The sequence below is a fragment of the Drosophila elegans genome, unplaced genomic scaffold, assembly GCF_018152505.1.
Source record: "Drosophila elegans isolate 14027-0461.03 unplaced genomic scaffold, ASM1815250v1 contig_149, whole genome shotgun sequence".
Lineage (NCBI taxonomy): Eukaryota > Metazoa > Arthropoda > Insecta > Diptera > Drosophilidae > Drosophila > Drosophila elegans.
Genome location: NW_024545513.1, coordinates 23,058,180 through 23,085,949, shown reverse-complemented (window position 1 = coordinate 23,085,949; position 27,770 = coordinate 23,058,180). Strand labels below are relative to the sequence as shown.

The 27,770-nt window shown below is 39.0% G+C and overlaps 1 protein-coding gene across 1 annotated transcript; it reads left to right on the top strand.

The window, feature by feature from the left end:
* The first annotated feature begins 6,658 nt into the window (after window positions 1-6,658).
* Window positions 6,659-25,327, top strand: LOC108134897. The gene is given in 6 exon segments (XM_041710766.1): window positions 6,659-6,810; window positions 7,150-7,817; window positions 8,751-8,907; window positions 9,458-9,554; window positions 9,628-9,757; window positions 23,536-25,327. Coding segments are annotated over 5 exon segments (2,286 nt in total). The 5' UTR covers window positions 6,659-6,810; window positions 7,150-7,519; the 3' UTR covers window positions 25,140-25,327.
* The last annotated feature ends 2,443 nt before the right edge of the window (window positions 25,328-27,770 follow it).

Here is a 27,770-nt window from a genome sequence, read left to right as displayed (position 1 = left end):
TTTTGTTTACAAAAAATTGCAAACTCTAATTACCAAAGTGTTCAGTTACAGTGTTAGAATTTTAAATATTTTAATAATATTTATTGATATACATATTTTAAAGGCAAACTAAGATTATATCTACTATAAAATATTAAAAAGAAAATCTGAATAACAATACTTTTACAATGTAATGTAAGCAATACTTCCTTTTTCAAAATATATGAAATTCGTTTAAACGGGCTTTATTTTCCTCAAAGAAAGTTCACTCCCTGGTGTGCCTACTGTTACATTACTTGCTTCGCTGCCATTTTTATGTAGTTATCTGCTGGTCTCTGTGACATTTATGATCTTTTCATGTCACTTAGCTTGATATATTCTGTTTTCGCTGAATTACATTTCTGTTTTCTACTTACTCCTCTTGTTTCCAATTCCGATTTTGTGTTGTTTTTACCACTTTCTTTTTGGTTTTTTTTTTGTTTTGCCCGAGGCTTTATGACATTTTCACGGCATTTTTTTTTTTTTGTCTTTGCTAAACTTTTGTTTTCCGGTTCTTTATGACGCTTTGACCGCCCAACCAACCGCGCCCCTCTGATCAGTTTTCGCCCCCTTTGGAAGCGGAGTTTTGGCCCCCGTTCGTCCAGAATTTCGTTCTGTACATTTCATTTGCAATTTACTTTTTGCCTTCGGGCCAACTTTCCAACGTCGGTGGTTTTTCCCGCACAGTGCTCGTCATCAATCTCGTGCCCTCGCCTCCGTGCCTCTTCGCCTCCGCGCCTCCGATCTTCGCATGGTTTTGCCGTTGGCCATGCTCCAGTTTTTGTGCCATTTACCAATTGCTTTCTGTGCGGTTTTGCCCAGCCCAATCCCAATCGCTATCCCTGTCCAAGTCTCAGACCCAGACGCAGCCATTGTTGTTACTGCATTGAGGAGAGGATGTTGGAAACTGGATGCTTTTACCAAATCCTAGGCGTGATTTGCCGTTTAATTGTGCAGCAAGTTGCCAAAAACGCAATGAGTGAGAAATGGGTATTTGGATGTGTGACCCCCTTTTTGTCCACCCCCCAAGGCCCCTTCCCATTTCGACTTCCTTTTCGTCCTGCCATAATGGCTGCACTCCTTTCTGATTTCCTCCCTTTCTTTCTGTTTTTTTTTTTTTGTAGCTGTGAACCCATGTCCTGGCTGCTGGATCCTGCCAGTCAGTTAGACACGAGATTCGTTTTTGGTGGCATGCGTGATGTGCTGTCTGTTTAGCTCTTAATTCCTCTTTAAACAGCACTTGCAGAAAAAGTTTATGATTTAATGTCGCTTAAACAATTTTTCATCTTAACCCTTTTTTGTTTTTTTTTTCCAATTATTAACCATACGTTCACCAATTTAGTTAATGTCTACATGAGAAATAAAACTTGCTTCAAAGTGGTTTAAAATAATAATATTGTATGACGAATGAGATTAATTATTCATTATGTTAAAAATAATTTATATAGATAGATGAAAAGCTGTATATATTTTCATTCAAACTTTAAGTAAAATATTTTAAATATTATATCAATAAAAAAACAGTTTGTTGATGTCTAGCGAGTATTTCTGAGATTATATCCCCTTCGAGGAGATACTTAAAGATCTAGATAAAAAATATATCATATATATTTTCAATGTAATTATTTGTTTTTCATTTTAAATAAAACTTTTATAATTACAAAAAAACATTCCCTGGATATTGCACATTTATCATAAGATATTATGTTAGCTATAAATAAAATATTTGTATGACTCTTTTCATAGGGAGATATTTTCTGCTGGTAGAAATTAATTAAATAAAGCAAACGGCGTTAATTGTTCTTTTCTTTACGCAAAAGTAATATTTTTACAAAAAATTTGAAATATTATCTTTTACTTGAAAATAATACTGCTTTTCTTATAAAAAAAATAAACCAAAATATTATTTTTAACCAATTAGTTATAATAATATTAAATGTTATTTGTCACATGTACACTGCTAAAATGAGGTAGTAAATCCTAATATTATGCACTCAATTTAAATATTTTCACTTATCTAACGATCAACCATTTTCATTCATGGCGGTTTTTAGTTATTTTAAATATGAAAATATACAAATTATTAAAAGTTTAGAATTCGACAATTGTTTTGATTTTACTATTTTTAATCTAATATATTGCATTAATTGAAATATTAAATATTAATTGAAAATATTAAAATATTAAATCATGAAATTTAATATGCATTATATTTAATATAATAATTTAGTACTTAATTTAAATGTTATGTATTAAATGTTGAATTTAAAGTCATATATATTTTTGTGCTACTCAATTATTTTATCAGTGTATTCAAATAAAATTATGTTAATTACATGGCCAATTGTATAAATGGTATTACACTGCCCATTAGGGGATCTTTTCGGCGAGTGGACATTTATCAATAAGGCAACAAACTTACAAACGGCAAATGGACCGACTTGAACAGGACGGACACTGGTTTGCACTTTGGCCAAAAAGGTAGGGGATTCGAGTGGAATGGAGAGCGTAATGGAGGGGCAGGAAGGATGGGATTGGATCTCTGGTCGCTCCATTTGATTCACCTTTTGCCTTCGTTGAAACGTGCGCAAATCAGTTGCAGGAAAATCTATCAAAATTCCGCAGATAACTGCACGTGTCCTGCGTGTGTCCTGTCGCATGTCCTGGAAAGTTACTTCGTTTCAATCAGGCATATTGGTTGTACAATCTCGTCGTCTTCCTTCCATCGTCCCTATCTCGGCATCTTAAAAGCATCTATCTTCGCCGTGGCACACCCCTTTTCCCTTTTCCCCTTTCCCCCAAACCCGTTTCTTTTTCGATTCGCCAGTTGGCAGGACATTGTAGCAGGACACTTGGTTGGCTTTTGCCGGGCGCTGCTTGCATTTGATTAAGTGCTGGACGTCGTGTTTGGTGGGCAGTAGAAGAAGCCAGAGAACCATCCGTATCACCAGGAGCAGAACATGTGAACTTTCTCATTTGAGCTAATGATCCGTGTAATCTGCTGGAGTTTTTTTGCACCCCACCGCTCTTATTGAGCTATGTGTACACAGAAAGAAATATGTATATAATGGTTCTGAACTCCACCACTCGTAAGAAATATGAAATCTTTTATTTTGCCCTTATTAAATGATGTCTTATTTGTGTATTAAATAAAATGCTTTAATAGTGTTTCTGCATTGCGGGACTCCATTAAAAAGTCAAAGAATAATAGAAAAGTTGTACTTCAATTTCTTCTAAAGTTTTTTGTATTTCTGTTTAATATTCGGAGTACACCGAAATCTCCGATATTTGATTTGAAGTTTTTTTTTAAAAATCCGTCGCTAATACAAAATCTGAATATGCTTAAGGGTATCTCGTAGTAAATTTGCATAGATTTGAGGAATAAATTTTAAACAAAATAATTTTTGGTTTAATCGTTTAATCAACATTGTTTTAAATCGTTTAGACAAATTTCTGCGGTTTTTGTGACACTGAGATTGGAATTTTGGGCAAAAGATTACTGATTATAATAAAACAAATAAAATTCTTTAGTATATGATTTAATTAATTTAACGAAACAATGAACATAGTTTATAAGTTTGTATAAGTTTGTTTTTCATTTATTTAGGTTAACTAATTAGTCACTTGAAATTGGTTAGCCCCTTGTTTGGAGTGTATGTAAAGTTGAATGTCGAATGCCTGTTGGGAAAAGCTTCGCATAATTGGCATAAGTTTGCACTTAAGTCAGACTCAAAGGCAACAACGCACGCACACTGCTCCACACACTGAGTACAAACACAAACGTTGGCACACCTGAATTGTATGCATACATAAGTATTTCCTCACCTGTCCCCCAGTTCATCAGGCATCGATGTTGCGTCCTACTCACGGTAGATTTAACACAGGGCAAAGCATTCAATAAATGTCAGCAATTAAAAGGGCGAAATAAATGCTGTGCCGCCTTCAAGTGTGTGTGTGTGTGCGTGAGTGTGGGCGGAAGGGGGCGTGGCTGTCGTAAACAGGTGTAATATTTAAATGCCAAGAATGCCGGCAACGGGTGGGTGTAAGTCCTGAATGGGCATAAACAAAACAATCTGATTAAAATTGTAAAGCAAGAAAACAAAAAGCACATAATGAATATAAAAGCGAACAAACCTAAGTCGTAAACAAAACATTTAGAAATAATAGATGTCTTGGGCAATTTAAAAAAAAATGCATTAACTGCAAATCTCATGTACTGGACCCAGAAATCTTGCAAACAATTATTATTTTCAGATAGCTTCCAGTATTGATTGAGCCAATAATAAATTCTACAAGTAAAGACAGCAAAATAGTTGGTTTTGTATACCTAAAAATGCAAAAACTGCAAAGAGTTAACAAAGATTAAATAAACACTTATTTTTGGTGTTTGAAGCTCTGCAATAAAATACAGCTTGAATTTCTTAAAAGTGTAAAGCACATAGTTGTGGGCATCAAAGTAATATTTTATAGGTAATATAAGTAAAAAGAAATGTAAAAGAGAACAAATTATTTACAAACTACCATATTCCTGTTCTACATTAAAGGCTTAAGTGAAAAATGTTTGACAAACATAATTTGCTTTTAGTTTCTGGACTAAACACTTAAAGTAAATCTCTACTGCTGGCCGAGATTGATGTGTTGGGCTTTGAAAAACGGGCAGTGGTCCTTTCGCCTTTCGCCTTCCGCCTTTCGCCTTCCGCCTTTCGCCTTTCTCATGATTGATGATGGCCCACTCGCTGATCCCGAAAATTGGCTGGATAATCGTGTTAAATCGTTAGGTTTGGAATGCAGATTGGCATTTGGGAATGCGAAATGGCGAAAGTACTGTCGCATTTAGCTTGAGGTAAACCGAAAGTATTTCCATTCCGATTGCATGTCCTTTTGCCATGCTCCAAATATCAATTTCAACTGTGCGGCCAAAGAGATGCGATATGCAGATGCAATTACCAATTGCCTCGCTTGATTTGTCTGATGTGAGTAGTTATTTCAATGGCCAGACACTGGGGTAAAAGTGTAATTGCAGTGAATTATATTGGATACATTTGCAAATGTATATATAGTTGTACGATGTCCAATCAAGTTACCCTTAACAATGTGTGTTTCAAGTTCTTGAAATTTTTACCAAATTTTTGGGAATTTAATGGAGCTGTTTATTTATGCTTGAATGAGCTTTCTGTTACTGAGCGATAAATTAATCTGAAATTGAGAAATTAAACCAAAACAACTATTTTCAAAAGCTTGGAAATCTCTTGTTTCTCTCTGTGCCCAAGTGCACATACAAATTCGTGTTTTAGCATTCGCAGGACAAGATTGAATGACAGGATATGTGTATATACCACATATGTACATGTGCGGCGACAACAATTGAACATGTTTCATTAAATGGGGAGTTTTGGGCGGAGTGAAACGTGCTGCGATGTCTTCACCTAATTAGCATTGAAGACGGGTCGGCAAAAATGCAAGCAGTAGGCAAAAACAGGCCTCGAACTGGGTGTCCTTAATTGAAGTGCCACAGGATAAGGATCCGAGCACCCGAATCCCGAAAAAGGGATGGCACGTGCTAACCCGAAGGAATTGCTGGCACAAATCGCCAAGTTTTTGTGCTTGGGTGGCGCAATCTTTAATTTAAATGCCAGCCATCTTCACGTTTATCAGATTATTTGCGAAAAACACTGGCGCTATATGTATGTATGTGCATACGGGCGTAAATGTGTGGACTGTGATTAACAGGATAATGAGAATGTTTTGCCCACTGACCCGGGAAAACCTATCTTTCAGCTGGAATCTTGTGGTCCTCAAATTGTTTTGTTTGCCGACAACAATATGTTCCCTTCCTTTAACATTAGTTAGACTTTTTAATGTCTAAAACTACATACTGTTATGATAGTAATTAAAAGAAGTTGTTTGGACTTTTACCAAATAATATTAATTAGCAGGAGTTATTTATTTGATTTCTAACCAGAAACTATGTGATATTTGTATGGGTATTTAGGTTACAGAAATCACAAGGACTTTAAAAGTACCTATAAAGGTGTGAAAAGAATGCATCAATATATTTATATTTGCGTTGGCTATTTCATTCAATTATGAAATGGGAAAAACCGTGTGTGCACAAAGATAATTTTATTTATTCGCTTATAGCCCAGTCCCACAGAGCCCATCCAAGCGAAACGGTTGGGATTTCTGATGGATGGTGGACCGGTGTTCCCACAGAGCCACCATCAGCCTTCCACAATCCACCGTTCATCAAAAGTTACGGTGGCGTATGCAGAATTTTTTTAAGTGGGTCTTTCACTCTTTCAAACTCTTTAAGAAGTTATTTTTTCGACTCATATTTAATTTTAATACTATGGATTATTTATTTATTATTTATTGAAAGAGATGGTGGATGTGGCTCTGTGGGACTATGCCATTACACACGAAAGGCGACTATAAATTCACACCAAATGCGTGGAATGGTGAAGCGCAATCATCTTAACTCGCGATAAATAAGGTGGCAACGCCGGACGCAAAAGTAAACAAAAGTGAATTAAAATTGTAACTTAACTTTGTGCGTCTGGAATCTCTGCTAATATATGTTTATAGATTCGTCCGTAAAGCATAAATAGGGGCTATTTTGATTTCATGTATTCAAGAATTCATAAAATGCATACAATTATCTTTGTAATAGAAGTCACTTAGATATGGTCGACGTTAATTTGTTGGTGCATAATTTTATACACCGCCTAAAGTGATTCTAAAACCCTAACAATTGTGTATTATTTATGTTATACTTTGTTGTGAGAACACTTGGTATGTTATGAGAAATCACAAAGTTTTCGAATTCACAATTTCTTTTTGTATACCGAGAGATTTCCATTTTATGCAACCGTCCGGAAACTGTCTGAAAACAGTGAAAATACATTTTCGGGCGGTATTTCGTAAAATATTTAAGTCTCGCTTATCGCTAATGAAGTGCTTATGGTGTATATGTGGAATCGGTTTGTCAGGATATTACTTTTCCTTGTGCTAACCTGAAGCTGTTGACTCAATTACACGGCGTTTGCCATGCAATTTGCGCCCCAAACACTCACATCGCAATTTTCGTTTTCATTTTGGCCAGGTTTTCATGAAAATATTTTGCATTTGCAGCATCCGGCGCGACAGGCTGTCTCACCTCCACTTCCACTTTCACCCAACTGAAGACTAAACGAAAAAAACAGTAGGCTCGTAAACGGGCGCTGTACAACAATAACAACATTTTATGACGGTCACATAATAACATCGAAAACACCCACCACCCACCACCCAACACCGCCCACAAACGACCGAAGGCGTGAAAGGGGATGCAAATTACGTGGCGCATGAAGCGTCAAAGCGTTTGATTTGATTGTCAGCGGCAGAAGAGAGTTTACACCTCCCACCCTCCCATCCACTGCGCAACGAGTTCGGCTCTCGAGCAGATTGATTGATTGACAGATTGGCCAGGGTTCGAAGGTCAGGCAAATCCTTCGGCCGAGCGATGAACAAGAAGTCGCCCCTGCCGCTGGCGGCATTTCTTGGCGGTGATGGAAGCGGCGGCAGTGGAAATTGTGCCGCCAGCGGCAGCAACAATGTTGCAGCAACGGCGGCAGCGGCAGCGAATGGTTCCGGCGGACGCGGCGGTCGGCAGGCGTCGACGGGGGGCGGGACGTCGGGCGGCGGCAGTGGCGCCTCCAAGTCGGAGAAGCAGGCGGGACGGGAGGCGAGTGGCGGCGGCGGCGGCGGGAGCCTGTGCGGCTGCCAAAAGGCGCCCAAATCGCACTGCATATCAGCAACAGGTGAGGCAAATCTACATACTTTTAATCCATTTCATGCGTCGCTGCCCAAAGTGCTTAAATTATTTGTAAAAACGGGGTCCCCAATAAGTATGCCACACTTTATAGTTGTGGGCCCTGCCAACAGTGCGTATGGATAATATACCAACATATTACTCATACGCCATGTGGCAGCAGTAAAGAAATAATAATTTAATACCTCCACAAATTTAAATATATTTTTTTTAGACTCTTTTAGATTAACATTTAACTAATACTAATATTTTTTCAATTATTATACATATTAAGGAGGCAAAAAGTCTCCAAGTAGAAGCGAATTAGTATGCTACACTTTATTATAAACCACCGGATAAGATACATAGATTGATTTTAAATTTAAAATGAAAATGGTCAAAAATGTTTGTATTAGTTGGAAAAATGTTTACGTTTATGTAAAGTGAGGAATATAACAATATAATATTCATACCAATTTATATATGCTTAATATACATCGGTAAACGGAAATATTTCGTTTAGTAATAGAAATTAACTAATGGTAATATATTGTCTGACTATTTTTTTTCTCCCTTTTTAACAATTTTAACATCGGTTTGAAGCAATTTCAATTAATATATTCACATCTCCATAAGTTGTTATAATTACTTGGATTTACATATGTACCATAATTACAAGTGCTTAACTTTTTTGAATGCGAAACAAACTATACAAAAGCTTAATCAATTTAATTTGAGAGTTGGTATATTTCAAACAGTTATTATGCTGAATGGTAATTAAAAAGGGTAATGCCAACAATACGTATGCATCATAATTATTTATAGTGTTGTTTAATTATTTTAACCATCGCGGATCGTGTAGACTTGTACCAAATTGCATCCCCTAGTAAAGGGCTTTACAAATAACACATGTTTTATTTACTTTAATTTGCATTATCCACAGGCGTGCTTTTGTTGGTGCTGCTCTACACCGCCATGGGCTCAATTGTCTTTGTGACCCTCGAGGGCGAATTGGAGGATGGTGGCACCCTGGAAACCGCGGTGGCTGCCTCCAAACCCTATCCCCGCACCGAAATGGCCAACGCCGACATACGATCCAGGTATACTCGTTTTTAATCTACATTAGTTTTCTTTTAATTGATATTTTCCAAGTTTGGGCTTCACAGAAAGCCGAATTTTTAGAAATTATGGCTTAGAAGTTTGTGTTGAAAGTAGTAAGCCTCATATAATTTTTGTATTAAACGTTGCATTTTTTTCTTTATTATTTAACACTTATTGTATATTTTAATCCTTTTCTTAAATATTTTAAACGAACAAAAATCTATAAAGGGAAAGAAATGACAGATTTTTATCCAAAAAATGTACTTTTATTTGATTCCTTACATTTTTAATTCTTTAATTTTTTTCAATTTTTAAAGTGTTGAATTTTAATGTTAGACATTGTGTATATTTCCTTAAGTTTACTCATCTATAAATTCCGACCTTAATGTTTCATACTTATAAAAATCAGTTTCCAAGTTTTTAAAGACTTCTAGAAACAGAAACAGAAACATTTCTACACCCAATAACTTCACCCATTGAAAACCGCTTAAAAAATCTTTAAAAATGTGTGGCTTAGTTCTATAGCAATCCTGTTTACCTTTTCCACAGGACTGTGGATCGTTTGTGGTCGATAACGGAGGACCTGAATATATTGTACAAGGAGAACTGGACTCGCCTCGCCGCCCAGGAGGTGCAGCTTTTCCAGGTGAGCACCACCAAATGCCAAGATATCAGCCCAATTCGGGACGCTAATTGAGCATTTCCTTGGCATTTCGCAGGACACTTTGCTGCGAGCGGTGCGCCAGTCAAAGGTTTATCCCCCCGGCGGCATTCAGTTGAATGCGCCCACACACAAATGGACCTACGCCTCGGCCTTTCTCTACTCCCTGACATTAATTACGACGATAGGTGAGTGAGAAGTGCCCCTCCAAGCCCCAATCTTCAATCCCCAAGCCCCTAGCACCGAACTACAAGCCCATCGCTCATACGCCCCGTTCTCCGCCCGATTCCTTTGTTCACCGGCCCTTCGATTCGCTTTGGCAATTTATTAGCCCGGACCCTGACGTTTGCCATCCGAGCCTGCCAAGTGCATGAACCCAGGCACGTGTGCGTGTGTGCGTGAGACGTTGAGTGACCGTCGCACCAGCCACCCCTTTCACCCACTGACCGCCCAGGAACGGCTGCTGTTTTTAATTAACAAACTGTCAACCGACAGCATCGATTTCGTTCACCCAGCCTGGGCAGATATTTTTTTTTTTGCAATTTACCAATGCGTCGGCCGGCTTCCTTCTCCCTTTTTCCTGTCTGATTTCAATTAGTTATAAGAAACCCGGTGGCTAAGCAGTCGAGTGTCCTTCTGTCCAGCCTAAAAAATAAAATGGGGAGAACCACATTAAGATGCACACCCAGAAAATTCACATTTAAATTGAAATTGTTGGTCAAAAAGTTGAGGGGCCAAATATTAATTGAACAAATAATTTGAAGAGGCTGGCCAAACACTTTCATTTCCGGCATCATAAATTGTTCATTTTAAAATACTCGTTTAAAAAACACGGATTGTATTTACGGTCCAGCAGATTTGTGGCTTCCGATGATATTTTGCTTTAATTGACAAAAATAACATTTTCTGAAATGTGTATAATAGAATTTTTTGTTGCACCAGATAAAAATGATGCCATGTATACAAATATAACTTAAAATGGGCAATTTAATCTTTAATTAGTTTATTGTTTTAAAAAAAAGTGATGGTTGAGTAAGGATTTAATATGTAGAAAATGTTATATAATAATATTTTCATGCGTAGTTAAACAAACAATTTTAAATAAAATTTTATTAAGATTATACTGGCTGTTTTAGCCTTTTCAGTAAAACATTTCGTGTAGATACATTAATGCTAAAATAGGGAGAACTTTAAAATGAGAGGCTCACTTCTGACAGATCTTAAGAATAATGGTCACGTACGACCAGGATCCCCTCGACTTGCTCCCCCTGGGATGGTATCAACTGTCGGATTTGGCTTGGCATATTCAATTCACTGGGCAGCGAGGAGTTAGGAAAAATATTGTTTTAAAATAAAATGAAGCACGCGCATTGCGGCTGACCCGAAAACCAAAAGAACAGAATGGATGAAGCAGCAAATTTTTCATGTGGCTGGTTAGCTGGCAGCAGAAAAGCGCCAACAATAAACGCGCCGTTAAATCAATCGAATTTGTAGCAATCACCAGCAGCAACAGACAAAAACACACACCACACCCACTGCCGCCCCCGCATTATGTGAATTGAGTTTGAAATCAAAACTCAATTTTGGGACAGCCACCGGAGGGGCGAAGCTTTCAAAAATCTGTCTAAATATCGCTGTCCCGCTCGCTCCTCTGGCTGCACGCTGCCAGTCACGACTGTATGGCGGGTGTCATTGAAATTATTTTGACATCAGTAGTTATAGTAGAAATGGAGGGATAGAGGTCGCTAAATGTGAAGTAGACAAGCGGCAGCAGGGCAGGCAGGCAACCTGCGGTTGGCAGTTGGGTAAACCAAACAACAGCGCCAGAAATACGGCTGGAAAGCAGGGCACTGGCGGGATAGTGGGTCATCTATATATCTAGCCCTTCATTTCCCAAAATTTATAGGGCAAGTGTAGTGGTTTAAACAGTGGGCATTTTCGTGAGATGTATGTTATTAGAGGATTTGATTGAAATGCTTTGATTTGTCGTTATTTAATTGTGCATGATTTGTTTGCAAATATCTAATTGATTAAACTTAGATGATTTTAAATATAAAAACCCAACCTTGTTCTTAGACATTTATAGTCTGTTTTTCTCACAATTTCAGTGAGTACATATTTGCTACTATGCAACCATGTGAGTTATTATTTTTATACCCTTGCAGAGGGTATTATAATTTCAGTCAGAAGTTTGCAACGCAGTGAAGGAGACATCTCCGACCCTATAAAGTATATATATTCTTGATCAGCATCACTAGGCGAGTCGATCTAGCCATGTCCGTCTGTCCGTATGTCCGTCCGTCTGTCCGTCTGTCCGTCTGTCCGTCCGTTTATATGCAAACTAGTCTCTCAGTTTTAAAGCTATCTGCATGAAACTTTCCCAAAAGTTGTCTTTCTATTGCAGGTAGTATATAAGTCGGAACGAGCCGGATCGGACGACTATAGCATATAGCTCCCATAGGAACAATCGGAAAAATAAATGAAAAAAAATTATAGCTTTGCTGTTTTTTAATTTTTTGTTTAGTTCTTCGACATATAGCAATGGTTAAATATTTCAGAATTATGGTTTAAATTTCATCAAAATCAGACGACTATAGCATATAGCTCCCATAGGAACAATCCGAAAAATAAATGAAAAAAAATTATAGCTTTGCTGTTTTTTAATTTTTTGTTTAGTTCTTCGACATATAGCAATGGTTAAATATTTCAGAATTACGGTTTAAATTTCATCAAAATCGGACGACTATAGCATATAGCTCCCATAGGAACAATCGGAAAAATAATTGAAAAAAAATTATAACTTTTCTGTGTTTTAATTTTTTGTTTAGTTCTTCGACATTTAGTAATGGTTAAATATTTTCGATTTACGGTTTAAATTTCATCAAAGTCGGACGACTATATCATATAGCTCCCATAGGAACAATCGGAGAAATAAATGAAAAAAATTATAACTTTTCTGTTTTTTAATTTTATGTTTAGTTCTTCGACATTTAGTAATGGTTAAATATTTCCAATTTACGGTTTAAGTTTCATCAAAGTCGGACGACTATATCATATAGCTCCCATAGGAACAATAAAAATATATAAAATAACTATCAAATAATTGAGCTGCAAATCATCATAGCTTCAATGTTTTTAAACTTATACGCAAGTAAATTATAATTTTAATGTTTTCAAAAATGTTTAATTCTTGCAATAGCTGCAAGGGTATATAAACTTCGGCTTGCCGAAGTTTGCTTTCTTTCTTGTTAATACTCTTGCAGAGGGATAAAGCATTTAGCTCCCATAGGAACAATCGGAAAAAAAATATTTAAAAAATTATAGCTTCGCTGTTCTTCAATTTATTTTTGAAATACGGTTTAAATATGATCAAAATCGGACGATTGTATCATATAGCTCCCATGGAAAAAATAGGAATGTTAAGAACGGTATCATATAGCTACCATAGGAATGATCGAATAATTGAGATCAAAATCAACTTAGCTTCAATGGGTTGTGATTGGTACTCATATTATTCGCAATTTAAATGTTTTAAATTAAAATTAAAACTAATTTTGCAATAGCTGCAAGGGTATTTTAACTTCGGCTCCCCGAAATATGCTTCCTTTTTTGTGTGCATTTGATTTTATTTACAATTTAGTTAAATTACTTATTAAGTCTCTAAAACTTTTTATTTAATTTTTGTCTAATTTTCCCCTCTTTCTTGTTTAATATATAAAAATTGTGACTATTTCAAAATTTTAATTGAAGTCAACTAAGCAAAAACAATTTTCATATGTACAACAAACAATACATAAACAAATCAATTTTAAGAATTTTATTACAGACAAGTTAGACTCTGCCCCAACAGCTATGAAATCTCCCTTAGTTAAGAAACATTAAAGTTTATGGGGGGACTTCCTTGTTTTTTTTTTTTTTGTTTATCAAACTACAAAGAACTTAAGTCCGATTTGATGCGATTGCAATTACTTATACGAAGGTCGCTTTAAATATCTGTTAGCTGCGATGCTCAATGACTTCGCTCTCGAGACAACTTCGCCTGATGGCACATCAATCAATTATGAAACGATTTGTTCCCAAATTGCTAAGTGGGAAGTTTCGATTGTTTCCAGCTAATGTGTGTTCTAAAAATAAGCACAGTACCTCGCCCAGTGCCAGAAAACAAAGGCGAAAAAAAAAAGGATGGGAGTGGCAAATGTGAAAGTCTGGAAATTGTGAAATCGGAAAATCTGAAAATCTGAAAATCCCAGCCAGACCATCAAGACGCTTTGGAGTTGGGCCAAAAACTTTGCCCGTAGATAGGGGTTGCGTCTCGGAATGGTTGACTGGGGAATGTCGACTCACCGACAAAACGATCGTCATGAGATTAAGTCGGCAGAGACAAAACCATTATGCAAAATTCCCATCGATTATCTGCTAAATCCCTGCCAGGACACTTGGCTCATTATTCAATAATGAAGATATTTGGCCGGGCTTACACCCGAGTGGCTGTCATGGCTGCTCGGCAAGATGTTGAATACTCTTGGCTAAGGATATGGCCTTTGAGCTATTTTTGATGTGCTTATTGCCCACCTGTCTCCTGCGGATGTCGTTCAATTAAAAATTCCCCGAAAATGGGCAATTTCAGGTCGGTGTGTGTTTGTGGGTGCTTGTGGGTGTGTGTACGCTTAGCTCGTAAAACTAATTTCATTGCCTACTTTTGCGGGCTAATGGCGTACTCAAAATCCCACCCGTTGATGTACGGCATTTTATACCTCCAAATTTATGTCCATATATTTGCATTTGCACCCGATTTTCAAACGACCCAATCTGCATCGGCCCTAATCTATTGACACAATCCAGTCGTTTGTTGTCCATTACTAGAAATAATTAATATTACACATACGCCCCGTTCTGCGGTAATAAAATTAACACTTGTGCTCATAAATATAAAACATTGAACCAATAAATACCCACCGCACACGCTCCATTGTGTTGTGATTTATATGCTGGTTGTTGCTTATGTGTTTTGTTTTTTGCACACTGTACATCCTGCTAAATTTTCTGACAGCTGCGATTCAATTTGGCCAACTGCAGTGAGCCACCGCAGCAGAGTCAACTCTAGTGGCTCCGGAAAAGTTGCTAGTTTTTGTTGTGGGGCGTGGCACGTCATTAGGGCGGCGCTATATTGTTAATTGGATTTGTCGCCGCACCAGAATGCGAGTGAGAACTTTTTGTCGCTCTTAATTGAGTCGAAAGCGAACGGATATGAACAGTGGTTGGTCAAAGAAGCAATATACTATACATCCTGTGGAATCGCAATCACTGCGCTCCGTTTGCCGTATTCTGCAATCAATAAGTGAATAAAGGTGAATGCAAAGTGGCAGGAGAAAACTCGCTCGATTGCCCCAAATAAATCTCTGGCAAAAAAAACGGGGCAAGCGCATATTCTCTGTTAGCCACCACCCACTATGACCTTCTTCGCGCTGTTGACCTTCAACGCTGCCAGACCATAAACTATTACCATCCGTGTAATGGCTTCGTCTGCCACTTCCGGTTGCCATTTTGAATTACAAATGGCTGTGCAATGCAGAGAAAGAACCGTTCGACTGAATCGCCATTTATATATATATATATATTTTCTTTTTTTTTGTTTACCCGACACCTATTGACATGACCAGCATTGTGGCGTGTGCTGTATTGGCCGTTGTTAACTTTATTAAACACTCTTGGCCTGCATTATATTCACACGATTGTGCCTTACAAAATGTTCGCCCACAAAAACGATTTTGCCATGATAGATGACACGTCCTCTGTTGTATTATTATTATTACATAATTTGTATGCTCGAAATTGTGTTTCGCCGGTTGGGTCGGCAACTATAATCATTTGCCACACGTGCCGCCGAAAAATCTATGGGCTCAGTGCGGTTCACAGTGCTGGCCAAAATGGGGGAGCTAATTTGGTAGGATTTGTTCTGATATTTATAAGTTAGAGTTTCAGTAAGCTTTAATAATTAAGCGGGTCTTCTAACAATGGTGTGTTTATATTTGTAAATTGCAAACACAGAAAAGCATATCTTTTCAACAAATTGTTTCTTTTTAATATAATATATTGAATGCAGTTATCTTTGATTTTTTAGTTGTAGTCATTGAAATAGTTAACCATTTAAACAAATAAATATTATAGTTAATTGGGGGCAATACGGAAATTACTTAAAAATGTGTCTTTAAATATGCAACAATATATAATTAATCATGAATTCTGATTAATGTTTTTTAAATGTTATAATTTTGCCCACCTATAAGTGCTTTCAACTCGTTTTGAACTAGTTCCACCTAGAAGTAGGCAACACTGTTTGGCTTGTGGTGGGATAGGAGCAAAAAATACATATATTGCGCGGCAGTTTATTTTATTTTATTGCAATTCGCAGTCTCATTTTTATGGCCCAGTCATTGTGAGTGTGTGTGTGCGTGGGTGTGTCAGTGTCAAATATAAAACAAATAATGCCAAACGCGACAACAGGCCCAACAGCAAGAACAACAATATCGGTGAGGCAATCACAGATAAGTCAACATTCCGCTGACGAAGAAAAGTGAAGAAAACTGCGAGGAAGGTTCATAGAAAGTGAGGAAAAGGAGGAAAGGGCGCAATAGCGAAATAGCGAATAAATGAATGAGCGAATGAATGGGCCAAGGAATAAGTGCCAAACGCCTTGGTTGGCTGTGCGATATTATGATGCTCAAACACACCACGAAATGGGTATAAAGCGCTGAGTGGCTATATAAGTTAGTATATATGTGAGGGCCTACTGTCACATCATCACCCCCTGGCACCACTTTTCAGCCCTTGACATGCTGCATACATTTTTTAACGTCTTCCTGTTCAACAGCAGTTGCAACAACTGCTACAACGATGATATGTGTCAAATGCTAAAACGCATAGTACTCAATTTTTCTCAGCCCACCACCGCCCCCCATTTTCGGCTAGTTTTTCATCTCTTGCGAGCGCTTACTGCAGGCAATCAATCTCGCAAGTGGGGAAAAGCCAGTGAAAGGGATTAAAACGGAAAAGCGGAAAAAAGCTGAAAGGGAAAGTAAAAATCCTTTGGTGGGGTGGTTGGTTTGACAATATGGGAGATGGAGTGTCCTTAAAGCCTGCAGACTGAGATCGAGGCACGCGCTCGTTTCTCACATGGCCCCACTCAATGGTTCTTTGTCGCTGCGGCTCTCTTGGGGATTTTGTCTTTTAATGCCGGATCCGGAAATACACACACGTGCACACCACCCATGAACACACTTGGGGTACATGGTCCAATCAAGCGTGGCTCTCATTTCTGTGTGTAAATGTCGCCTATCAATGCTTAATAATGTCATAAAATCAAAAAGTCAGAAGAAGCGAGGGCAGCACAACAATCATTTGGATGTCTTACCAAATACACGCCGAGAAAAGATAAGTTATTCGAACAGTCAATCAATCAATCGATTGAACTTAATATTTTTAGAAATGTTTAATATATCTTACTTCACAAATTAAACACTTCACTTATATAAAAGAGTAGAAAACGATTTGAAAAAAATGCATAGTGTGACCGTGATGTCTTAAATATGTCCAAAATTAAGACATTCCATGAAACCATGACTGTGTGACCATGCTACATAAAATTTGTCCAAATCTGGAAAGGTATTGATTTGCATGGCTCATGTGATAAATAACGCTTACTTAATCATATATATGGGCAAACTGCCCCGGTTTTTTCTCCCCGTGTGCGTGCATATGCGCCTTGGCTCAGCATGTGTAAGCATGATGGTGAGTGGTTATGGAACATTTTTCAGGGCATGTGTTGGTGGCACCGTCGCCGTTCGAGTGGCCACTCTCCGCTCCTTGACCTTGCACCTCCCCTCCTCCCTTTCGGCCCAAAAAGGCCGGGTGCCAAAGAGGCTGTGACGGGAAACAGCTTGCAGGGTCCACGAAAATCAGGCCAGAAGCAGAGAGTAAAAGTCGCAGAAAAACATAACGAGCGAAAAGGTTGCTGCGTTAGCTGAAAAATATGCAGGCCCCCACTTGCTCAACGGGCCCTGGGTATTGGCTTGAGTTCGCATTTTTTATTTTATGCATATTTTCGTCGAGTGTTCGGCATACAGAAAAAGCGTTATACAGTGTGCGAGATGAGATGCATTCGTTATGTCAAGTGCTTGACAAATTGTTACACACTGGCAAACAGTCACCCGGATTTGATTGTTTTAAGTTTGTTGCTTACATAATTGGCATTTTTTCATTCATTCTCGGAGGATACCAAAGGTCAATTGTCAAACGTTGTTGTCAAAAGTTAAGAATGTAAATTTGATTTAGCTTGAACTTTAAAAAAGTAGGGAACTGTTGGTGGAGCAAGCACTTTACGCAAATAAACAAAATTTAAATGTTTTGAAGAATATTTCAGTTTTGCGATAGTATCAAGGGTAAATGAACTTCGGCTTACCAAAGTTTGCTTCCCTTCTTGTTTAAAAACATAATTTTTATTGCTTTTGACATTTACCATGCATATTAAAATAAGTTTCATTAATTGCTTGTGTCATTTCAAGTTAAAACTGCCTTGTTGTTTTATTTGTAAACCAAAAGTTGGTCATATTTAAACATTTTAAACAAAAAAAAAGCTGTTCAAATCTAGTTGGTTTTTAGGTAGTGTAATTGAATTATGTGAGAGAAGTGTTTAGATTCGGTGTAAAGTTTTTTAAAAGGAGAATAAAAATATCCAACGGAAATTTTCATAAATTAAAAAAATTATTAAATAAAATTAAAAAAAATTTGAAGCTGATTTGTACAATAGAGCGTTTAAGCCAATTACCGAAATTCTTTTAATTTATTTGCCATACTAAAGCGACTACTTTTAAGACTATACACAAATTTTTATAACCAAAGTTAGGGTTTCCAAATATTGCATCTCTCAAACTATCAATAAACTTTGGAAAAATGTGTTTTTTTTTTTTTGTAATTTCCCATGGAAGAGGAAAAGCTGTTTCACCCGCCATGAGACTATTTTCATGGCCGAGCAACAATGGCGAACTGTGCATACAGTTTTGCCATATGAATTGTGACAAAATGCAAATGGCAGTGACTTCCTCTGCTCTCTCATTCTCCTTCTCTTTCTCGCTCACACACTTTCTCTATATATGTATAGTATATCACAGTGTGTCCCTTTCTACGAGTTATAACCTCACTTCACTGCACCCCCTTGGCCAATTTTCGCATTTTTATGCATGTTTTGACATGTTCAAGCATTGTTGGCGTCACTTCGCGATGTCAGTCATGCAACGTTTTATGGTCAATATGTATATATGTATGTATGTGCATATGTGTGTTTGCGAATACACTATATACATACATACATACCATATACATATGTATCTGATCTGATCAGATGGGACTGCAGGCCGTTCGTTGGTGGGACATTTTGTCTGTGGCCGGCTTTTGTTTCCATTTCGCTCTTCGTATTTCGCATCTCACATTTCGCATTTGTTTAACAGTTAAATGGGCAGCATTAACGTCGCTGCCGGCGTCGCCGCGTCTCGATAACAATTTTAATAGGCCATTTAATTTTTAATTAATTCCTCAAGCGCCAGTTGCCATGTCATAAAAATGTTTGCTGTCATGTTTGTCCAATGTCCTTTGTCCTTTGTCCTTCGTCCCCCCCGACCTTCCATCCACCCATCCACCCATTCACCAGTTTTCATTTGCCATCCGCCAGCCATTGATGATGATGTTTTTGGGGCGTTTAATGACATGTTTTTGTTTCATTTCGCCTGCATATCATTATTATTATTCCGATATTTCTTTCTGCCCTTACCCAAAAAAAATAATCCGCAATTTGCTTTGTTTATTGAACATTTGTCTATTTATGATGATAAGGGGCGCGCGCGCGCGTGTTTTTTGTCGCAATTTCATTACTCAAAACTTGCTGACGCACACACCCAACAAATGGGCAAGTGGTACACGAAGAAAAATATTTTCCTACTATTTTTATTATCATCGTTCTTTGGAAATATAATTGTTCTGATTTTATAACCACATTTTAAGAAGTAGAAACACAAAACTAGTCATTGCCAAACTGGAGTTGCATTAAACTTTGTTACTTTGGTCACACTACATTGCTGGCATGAACAAAATTATTTGAGCTGGTCACTCTTGTTTCAGATTTTATTCTGGACTAAGGACTTATATGTTATCTATAAATTAATTATTTTCTGTGTATAATCTGTAATTAAAACGAGCAGGGGGAGAAGCCTCATTGCCCACTCAGCCATTGCTGCTCGACCTCGAGTCCATTGGTGGGGGCCACCTAACCTTCGACATTGGGCCTCTCGACCAAGTTCACCCACCACCCACCACCCCCTCACCCACTCCCAATGAGCATTGTTTGGTTTTATATTTGGAAATTTTTGTGACTCTCTTAATAGCTTTTTGTGAAAATTAATTTCTTAGCTATTAGAGGCCCTTGTCGTCTGCACATTCACCCCCCACAATCACCCCCGTAATTCTCTCAGTGTAAGTGTGTGTATGTGTGTATGATGGAGAGTATTTTGTAATTACTTTATGCCCGAAAATTGCCGTAGTAAAATATTTCTCACTGGCTTTTGGCATGGATTTTACAGTCGCTTCGGGGCAGGGCAAAAGCCTTAGCCGAATTCGAAATGGGGGCATGGCCATGGTTTTCAGAGGTTTGCTTGGTTTTTCGGGAAGGGCACACACTGACCCCGTCGACGCTGTGGATTGCCCTTTGTCGGCGGCCGGCACTCAACTTTCACTAATGAAATCAAGTGCCTTGCCTGGCCACCGAAAGTAAACCAATTTAAGCCGGCCACATTTTATGCTATGCTTCATATATATATATATTGGACTTCAGATCGCTGTCTGCTCAGGTTTTGTTTAAATACTTACAAATTTATTTGTCACTTGCTTTAAATACATGAAATGTGAATAGCTTAAACTATTTCGTTTTTATTCCCCTTCTAATAATCAAAAATATTAGCCAACTTTAGAGACTACTTTATCATCAGCTTGGGAAGCGGTGAGCTTAAAACCTGTTGTTAAATCAACAGCTTATAAATTAAAATGTTTGAAAACGATTTTACATATATGTTTGTGCAGGAATAAATACAACTAAAGTAAATCCCATACGATACAAGTCTGTGCGAAGAATTGTTTTGTCAATAATGCTTTGAAAAAATGTATTTTAAAATAAAATATTTTGACATAAACCAACTAGGAAACTTTGCAGCCAAGTAAGAAAAATATATTTACCCACATACATACATATAAAGTAATTACTTTGTCCTAACGATCACGTTTCATGTTGGACACTTATTGAAATTGAAATAATTTACCCTTTCGGCAGTTAAAAATATGTCGCAGTCGACAGTTTCGTTAACATGCCACGTGGCAAATGACTAGTCCAAATAAAATGTCATAATAGCTAAATCTGCCGAGGAACAAGGCCCTCAAATGGCCCTCCTATATAAGCCGAAACTGACCATGTAGTCGGACGTGTGCACTTAACCCCTTCTTGGCCAACAGGGCCATTACACAGCCAACCCACAGAGCCTCAATCTCCGATCCCAAATTTGGAATCCACCCGCATGGAAATCGTTTTACAGCTCCCCGCTCTGGTTAAATGTGTATATGGCATGCAGTTGGGGGTAAACTTTTCCCGAAAATTGCTACGCATAATTGCCAGTTTTTGCCAACTGAAAAAGGGGGGGTTACGGGGGTTTTATTTGCCCCTTAACCCATTAGAAATCTTGCAGCTAGTTGAAAAGGGGAGCGGGAAGTGGTCGACATGTGTGCGTCGTTAGTTAGTTAGTTATAACTACATACATTTTTATGGACGCCATATTGTAAATGTTATAATTTTCACTAACAATTTTGAGCAACCGTTGCTTACGTTGCCAAAAGGGGGCGTGGCTCTGGCTGTGGGCGGCCACCATTTATAAACGATGGCCATGCGACGATGATAATTTTCAACAACTTTTCCGTAGCGTGTGAAACACGGCATTCAAGAGGGTCTGAGTGGGTACTGAAAGGGGGTGGGATTGGGTTTTTTATGTTCGGGAAGGCCTACACATGCAGTTTAAACCCCCTCTACATCACCCCCCCCATTGCACTTAAACGTGCTTGAAATTTTAAAGTATTTCTTACATTACGAGCGAAAAGCATTTTCTGTGTTTTTTCAACTCCGATTTTTGTCGTGCTTGGGGTTTTTTTTTATGTTTTTCAGTAATAAAATTTAATACATACATAGGGCACACTCACACACGCACAATTTTACTCAATTATAAAAGTTTCCACATTAAAAGTTCATTGCAGTGCCGAAAGTCTGGGCGAAACGAACGTCCGAGGCAGAAAAAGCTGTGAGCACAGTATCGTTGGGTTAGGTCGTGCCCACAGGCAGGAAGGCCTAGGTCCTGCCACAGGTCCTTATGCTGGCTCCTGCTTCCCAGTCTCGCCACCATTCCAAATCACCGGGTCTGGGCAAACAACATCAAAGCCAAAGTGTCTCCGACAGGAAAAGTTGCGTTTTTTCTATTATTTTCCCTTATTTTGCCTTATTTTGCCACTTTTTTGCGGCCAGCCAGGGAGTGGGGGTAAATGTGTAAAGGGAAAATGGGAAATGGGAAATGGGAAAAGGCAAAAGGGAAAAGGGGTCCAAAAAAGGTTGTTGTGCCACATGCACATGCTGCCAACAGCTCAAACGTTGCTGTTCTCGCAGTTCCCAGCAGGTAAACGACTCTATCCATCTGACACTGCTAATCTGTATCTCCGGCATCTGCATAGTCCTGCTAATTAGATAAAGGATCACAGGAGCTGGGCACTGAGCCTGTTAAACTGCGCATGGGATCACGTAGCAAAGGCAAAGTGACAGTCGGGTTCACTGATCCTGCTAACGAGATTTCACTGTGTCCATAAACAGACGAGCTGAGAACGCCACGGTTCAGCCGTTGCCTGTGAGGAAATAATGTTATTAATTGAATTCATTTGCCACTTGGGTTTTAAATATTTGTTTGCGATAAGCTATTCCATAACAAGCTATTTCCATAACATTTCTCTGCAAAATAAAAAAGTGCCCGTTTTTAAAAAATATTTAATCGCAGTTTAACGACTATATCCTATTTCCAAAAGGAACAAATCGGGAAATACATTTTTTTTTATTTCTTTAAGATATAGATGGTTTAATGGTTAGTTTCACTTAAATCGGCCAACTATGCCATATAGCTCCCATGGAAACAATCGAAATATTAAAAAAATTAATTTAGAATTTTTAAAATTAAAAAAAATTGTTTTTACAATATATTTTATTTATTAACAATTTCAATTTGAACTATTTTATATAGCTACCATCGGATCGACAGAATAATTAATTTAGATTAAATTGAGACGTTTTAAAGAATATTTAATTTTCGCAATAGCTGCAAGGTTATATAAACTTCGTCTTGCTGAAGTAAGCTTCCTTTCTTGTCTTTCCTATTGTTCCTATGGGAGCATTATAAAATAGAGTCGTCCGATTTGAACAAAACTTAAAGCGTATTAAGCCATTAATGTGTATTAACGTATATTTAAAGAAAATAAATAGCAACAAAGTTATATTAATCATTTATTTTGCTTGATTATTCCCATCGGAATTTTATCAGCCTTACAACTGAGAGACAAGATTGCGTCGAAATGGACGGACGGATAGACAGACGGACAGACATACATATATAGCCAGATGCTGATCAAGAATGTATATACTTTATAGGGTCGAAATGTCTCCTGCGTTGCCAATGGTTGACTGAAACAATAATACCCTTAACAAATTCATATTTAAACCCATAAAACACAAATTTAAGACCATTAAATCCAAACTTAAACCCAAAATCCAATCCATGTTTAAATCCAAATCCAAATTTAAAGTGAAAACTGAGAAATGTTTTTCTTTCCTTGCGTGCTTTTCCAGGCTATGGCGGCATCTCACCGCGGACGCAGTGGGGCCGGGTGGCGGCCCTCGTGTACGCCCTGTTCGGCATTCCCATCGTGCTGCTCTACCTGTCCGCCATGGGCGAGGCCCTCTCGGCGGGGATGCGTTGCCTGTTCCGGCGCCAGAGGGTCAAGGGCGGTCCGGGCGGGGTCGGTCCGGGCGGCGGCGTTGGAGGAGTCGCCGGCGGCGTGGGTTCCGGTGTCGGCGGCGTCGGCTCCAATGGACGGAAAACGGACAAGACCAAGGGCCAGGGGCACTATGGCCACCAGAAGCTGCATCAATACGGCCTGCCGCCGTCGGTTTACCAGCAGCAGGCACAGCAGCAGCAGGCGCAACAGCAGCAGGCGCAACAGCAGCAGGCACAGCAGCAGCAGCAGCAGACGCAGCAGCAGCAGCAGACGCAGCAGGGCAAGAAATCCTCGGGCAACCGACGTGGCTCACCCAGTGTGCCCATCTCCATATGCGTGTGCGTGCTCCTCTGCTACGTGAGCAGCGGGGCCATCCTGTTCCACAAGCTGCAGAACTGGAGTGTCCTGGAGTCGCTCTACTTCTGCTTCACCTCGCTGGGCACCATTGGCTTCGGCGAGATGGCGCCCAACGGGGCGCTGGCCCTTTACACGGCCTCCGCCTACATCCTGGTGGGCATGGCCGTGGTGGCCATGTGCTTCAGCCTCATCCAGACGGAGATTGTCCTCTGGCTGCGCCGCTTCAGTGTCCAGGATCATGTGATGCCCAAGGCCGAGGAGCTGGCCCTCGTCACCGTGGCCGTCACCCCCAAACCCTCCTGACAGCGACCCAGTGCGGATCCCAGTTTGGGTTTGGGTGTGGGCGTCGGTCTTGGACAGCCACAAAACAATTTGGGCCAGCACCAGACCATGTTCTTTGGACCCGCGCACACACTCACGCAATACAGCTCGCTGCCGCGAAGGAGTCATTTGCAGGCGGGAGCCCACATGTCCGGCGGCGGCGGCGGCGGCGGAGGAGGAGGATCCGCCTTCCAGCGGAACACGCCTATCCGGCGATCGACTGGCATACCGGAGCACCATCTGGAGTACTTTGTGCCGCGCAGCATCAGTGAGTTCAATCTGTCGGGGGTGGGCGATCTGGCCCTGCCGCCACCACGCCGATTTTCACCCAATATGGTGGGTGGCATGAACATGGGTGGTGGCATGGGCATGCCCATGAATATGGGTGCTGGCATGGGCATGGGCATGGGCATGAATATGGGTGCTGGCATGGGCATGGGTCTGCCGCATGGCCTTCAGTTGGGACCGCCGCAGACGCTTCTCTGCTCGGCCACGCCCACCGTGCAGCAACAGCAGCAGCAGCAGCAGCCGCCTCCGCCGCCGGCGCAGTTGCAAATAGTGACCCTAAAGCCGCGCAGCGAGAAGATGGTGACCTTCGAGGATGAATCAAAGCAGGCAGTTGGAGGAGTAGGAGGAGGAGTAGGAGTAGGAGGAGGAGTAGGAGGAGGAGGAGGAGGAGGAGGAGCGTCCGGTTCCGGAACCCCACCGCATTGTCCGCACGGAGTGCCCACAACTCCGCGAAAATCACCAGCGGTAGTGGGCGATATGTTCATGTGACCAGGAGCCCAGGACGAGGCGGCCCAATTGGATGCGGCCATGCGATTGCGCGACAGCATCGATGATGCACTGTGTCCAAAAGCTGGACCGGCGCCAGGTGAAGTGATACGCGTCTAAAAATAAAATTACATAAAACGAAACTCCTACACAAAAAAAAAAAAGTACACACTGTAAGTAAATGCACACATACATACACACACACACATACAAAAACTCCAACGGAAATGGAAATGGAAACGTAACTCCTCCCAGAAAAACAAAAAAAAAAAAGGAAAAGCAAAAGCAAAAGCAAGAAAAAAAACATAGCCTACTTTCGAGGGCCCACTACTCTCAACTTGAAGTTCATCGTGTTTTTCTGCATATAAGCATTAATAAAACATTGAGCAAACATTTATTATTATGTGTGTAAATATAGCAAACAAAAACCACAAAGAAAACAAACAACTAAAGTTGAGTCGCATGTTGCGACTGAATAAAAGAGAGAGTGAATTAAAATTAAAACTCAAAATGATAAATGCATAAATAATTGAATGCTGTTTAAGGGCATTTTGCCGTTAATGCTGTTAAGCACAAATCCAGAAATTAATAAATACACTCGCTCACACACACACACACACATACACCTACAACTATGAATAGTAAATAGTGCGTGGGCGTGGCATTAGATGGGAGTGTGGAAAGTAGAGCAAACAAAATGCAAATGAAAATGACAAATTGTATAAATACCAAACGACAAAGTTTATTTAAGCGATTTGTTAGTTAGTTGCTCTCTGCTTTTTTTTTTTTTTTGTGTCCCTTATGAACGTGGAATTTCAATTACTTTTATTTATTGCTTTGTAGGCAAATGTATATTTCTGGTAGAAGCATTTTTGTTGTTTTGTAGAGAATTGTTTTTACTTTTATTAACAACTTTTGTGCCAAGCTAAATAAATGCCAAAAATGTCAATTTTTGTTGGGATACAAATTTTAGTAGAAATGTTTTTTTGAAATGCTTTGCAAATTTATTGTATAGGCAAAATAGTGAAGTGCTAGCAATATTTTTTCTGGACTTCAACTATCTTTTAAACTATTAAATAGTGCCAAACAAAATGTAAAAAAAAAACAGCTTGCATTTATAATTGTTGTTTTAAGCAAGCCACTGTTTTTGTTATGTTTTAATATAAAAAAAAAACAATTTTCACAATCGAACTGTTATACTGTTTGTATACTCTGTACTTTATGCTCAAAGTGTTAAGTGTGTATATGAATGTAACATATATGTGTATGTGCCAAAAGAAAACCGCAGGTATTACCACAATATATGCGAATATTGTTAATATCTCTGTCGAACTTTAATCGGTTAAATCGATCAACGAATTACCAACGATTTATCCAAAACTTCTGTGGCATTTTGCTTGAGTGTTCCGCTTTTTTAGCATGCTCGTTTTTCCACCCAATTTTCATCGCTTTCCAACCCGCCCACTGGCAATTAGGTTTAAATACTTTTTAAATGCATTTTGATTGTAGGTAATTGAGCGCGTGAATGGCCATTTGTTGTTTGTTTCTGTTGGTTTTGGCCTTGTTTTCTGCGTTCAGTTTTCTGTGTTCAGTTTTCTGTTTTTCGGTTAGCTGTTTTGCCGTGACACGACATTCAAATTGGAGGGCTGTCAAGCGAGCGGAGCTCATTTGAACGCGCTTTTTGTTGCTTTGTTGTTGCTGCTCTGTGGCGTTTCATTTAAAACAAATTCAATTTTAGCCACCGCCCCCACCGAGTGGGCGTGGTCGCTGATTGCATTTGTTAATTTTTGCCATGTTCAATTTGTGGCATTCAATTAAAATAGTGAAATTAAACCAGATAGGAAGGATAGTCGTTACTCGTATAACACAAAGCATAGCAGAAACCGAAACTGAAAGATAAATAAATAAATAAAAAATACAAGTGCATAAAAAATGCAGGTCAACCTTAAATTTATGGGTTGTGAACCTGCAGAAACTAACTGCAAAGCTCCAACTTGTGTCATAGCATAAGCCAATACAGATATATGTCTATGTAGTTAATAACTGACTAACTAACAGCCAAACAGTACGGTCATACAAAAGCGGTAAAGCAAATATTGAAATTAAGCCAATGTAATTAAATTAAGTCCACTTCAACACGCATTCACACGCATTCACACACACCCACACAACCACAGAAAAATTAATGCCATCAAGTAAACATGGAAAAACTAAATGTAATGATAGAATTTTTTTTTTTGTCAAATTCCTAGCACGGTAAGTTGAACTTTTAGGCTAACCGCATATAGGCCAATTGCGAGTGGCAGTTAAGGATACATTACTCTAATTCATATGTACTCTTAGTCCACTAGATACATATACATATGCATATACATATAGATATGTAGCCGTACACAAAACGAAACTAATCTAGCATTGAGAAAGGCAAATAACAAATAAGAAATACCGCAGTTCGCATCATATAAATGTATGTACACAACAAACATCTCTTTCTCTATCTCTATATATAAATATATATACAAAAACCCAACCAAAAGAAAAGAGAAGAATAAATACATCATGAACAATTTAGTCAAAAATCAACAATTCTTTGTTTGTTTTCTCACTTGCGGCTCACATTTCCATATGCTGAAG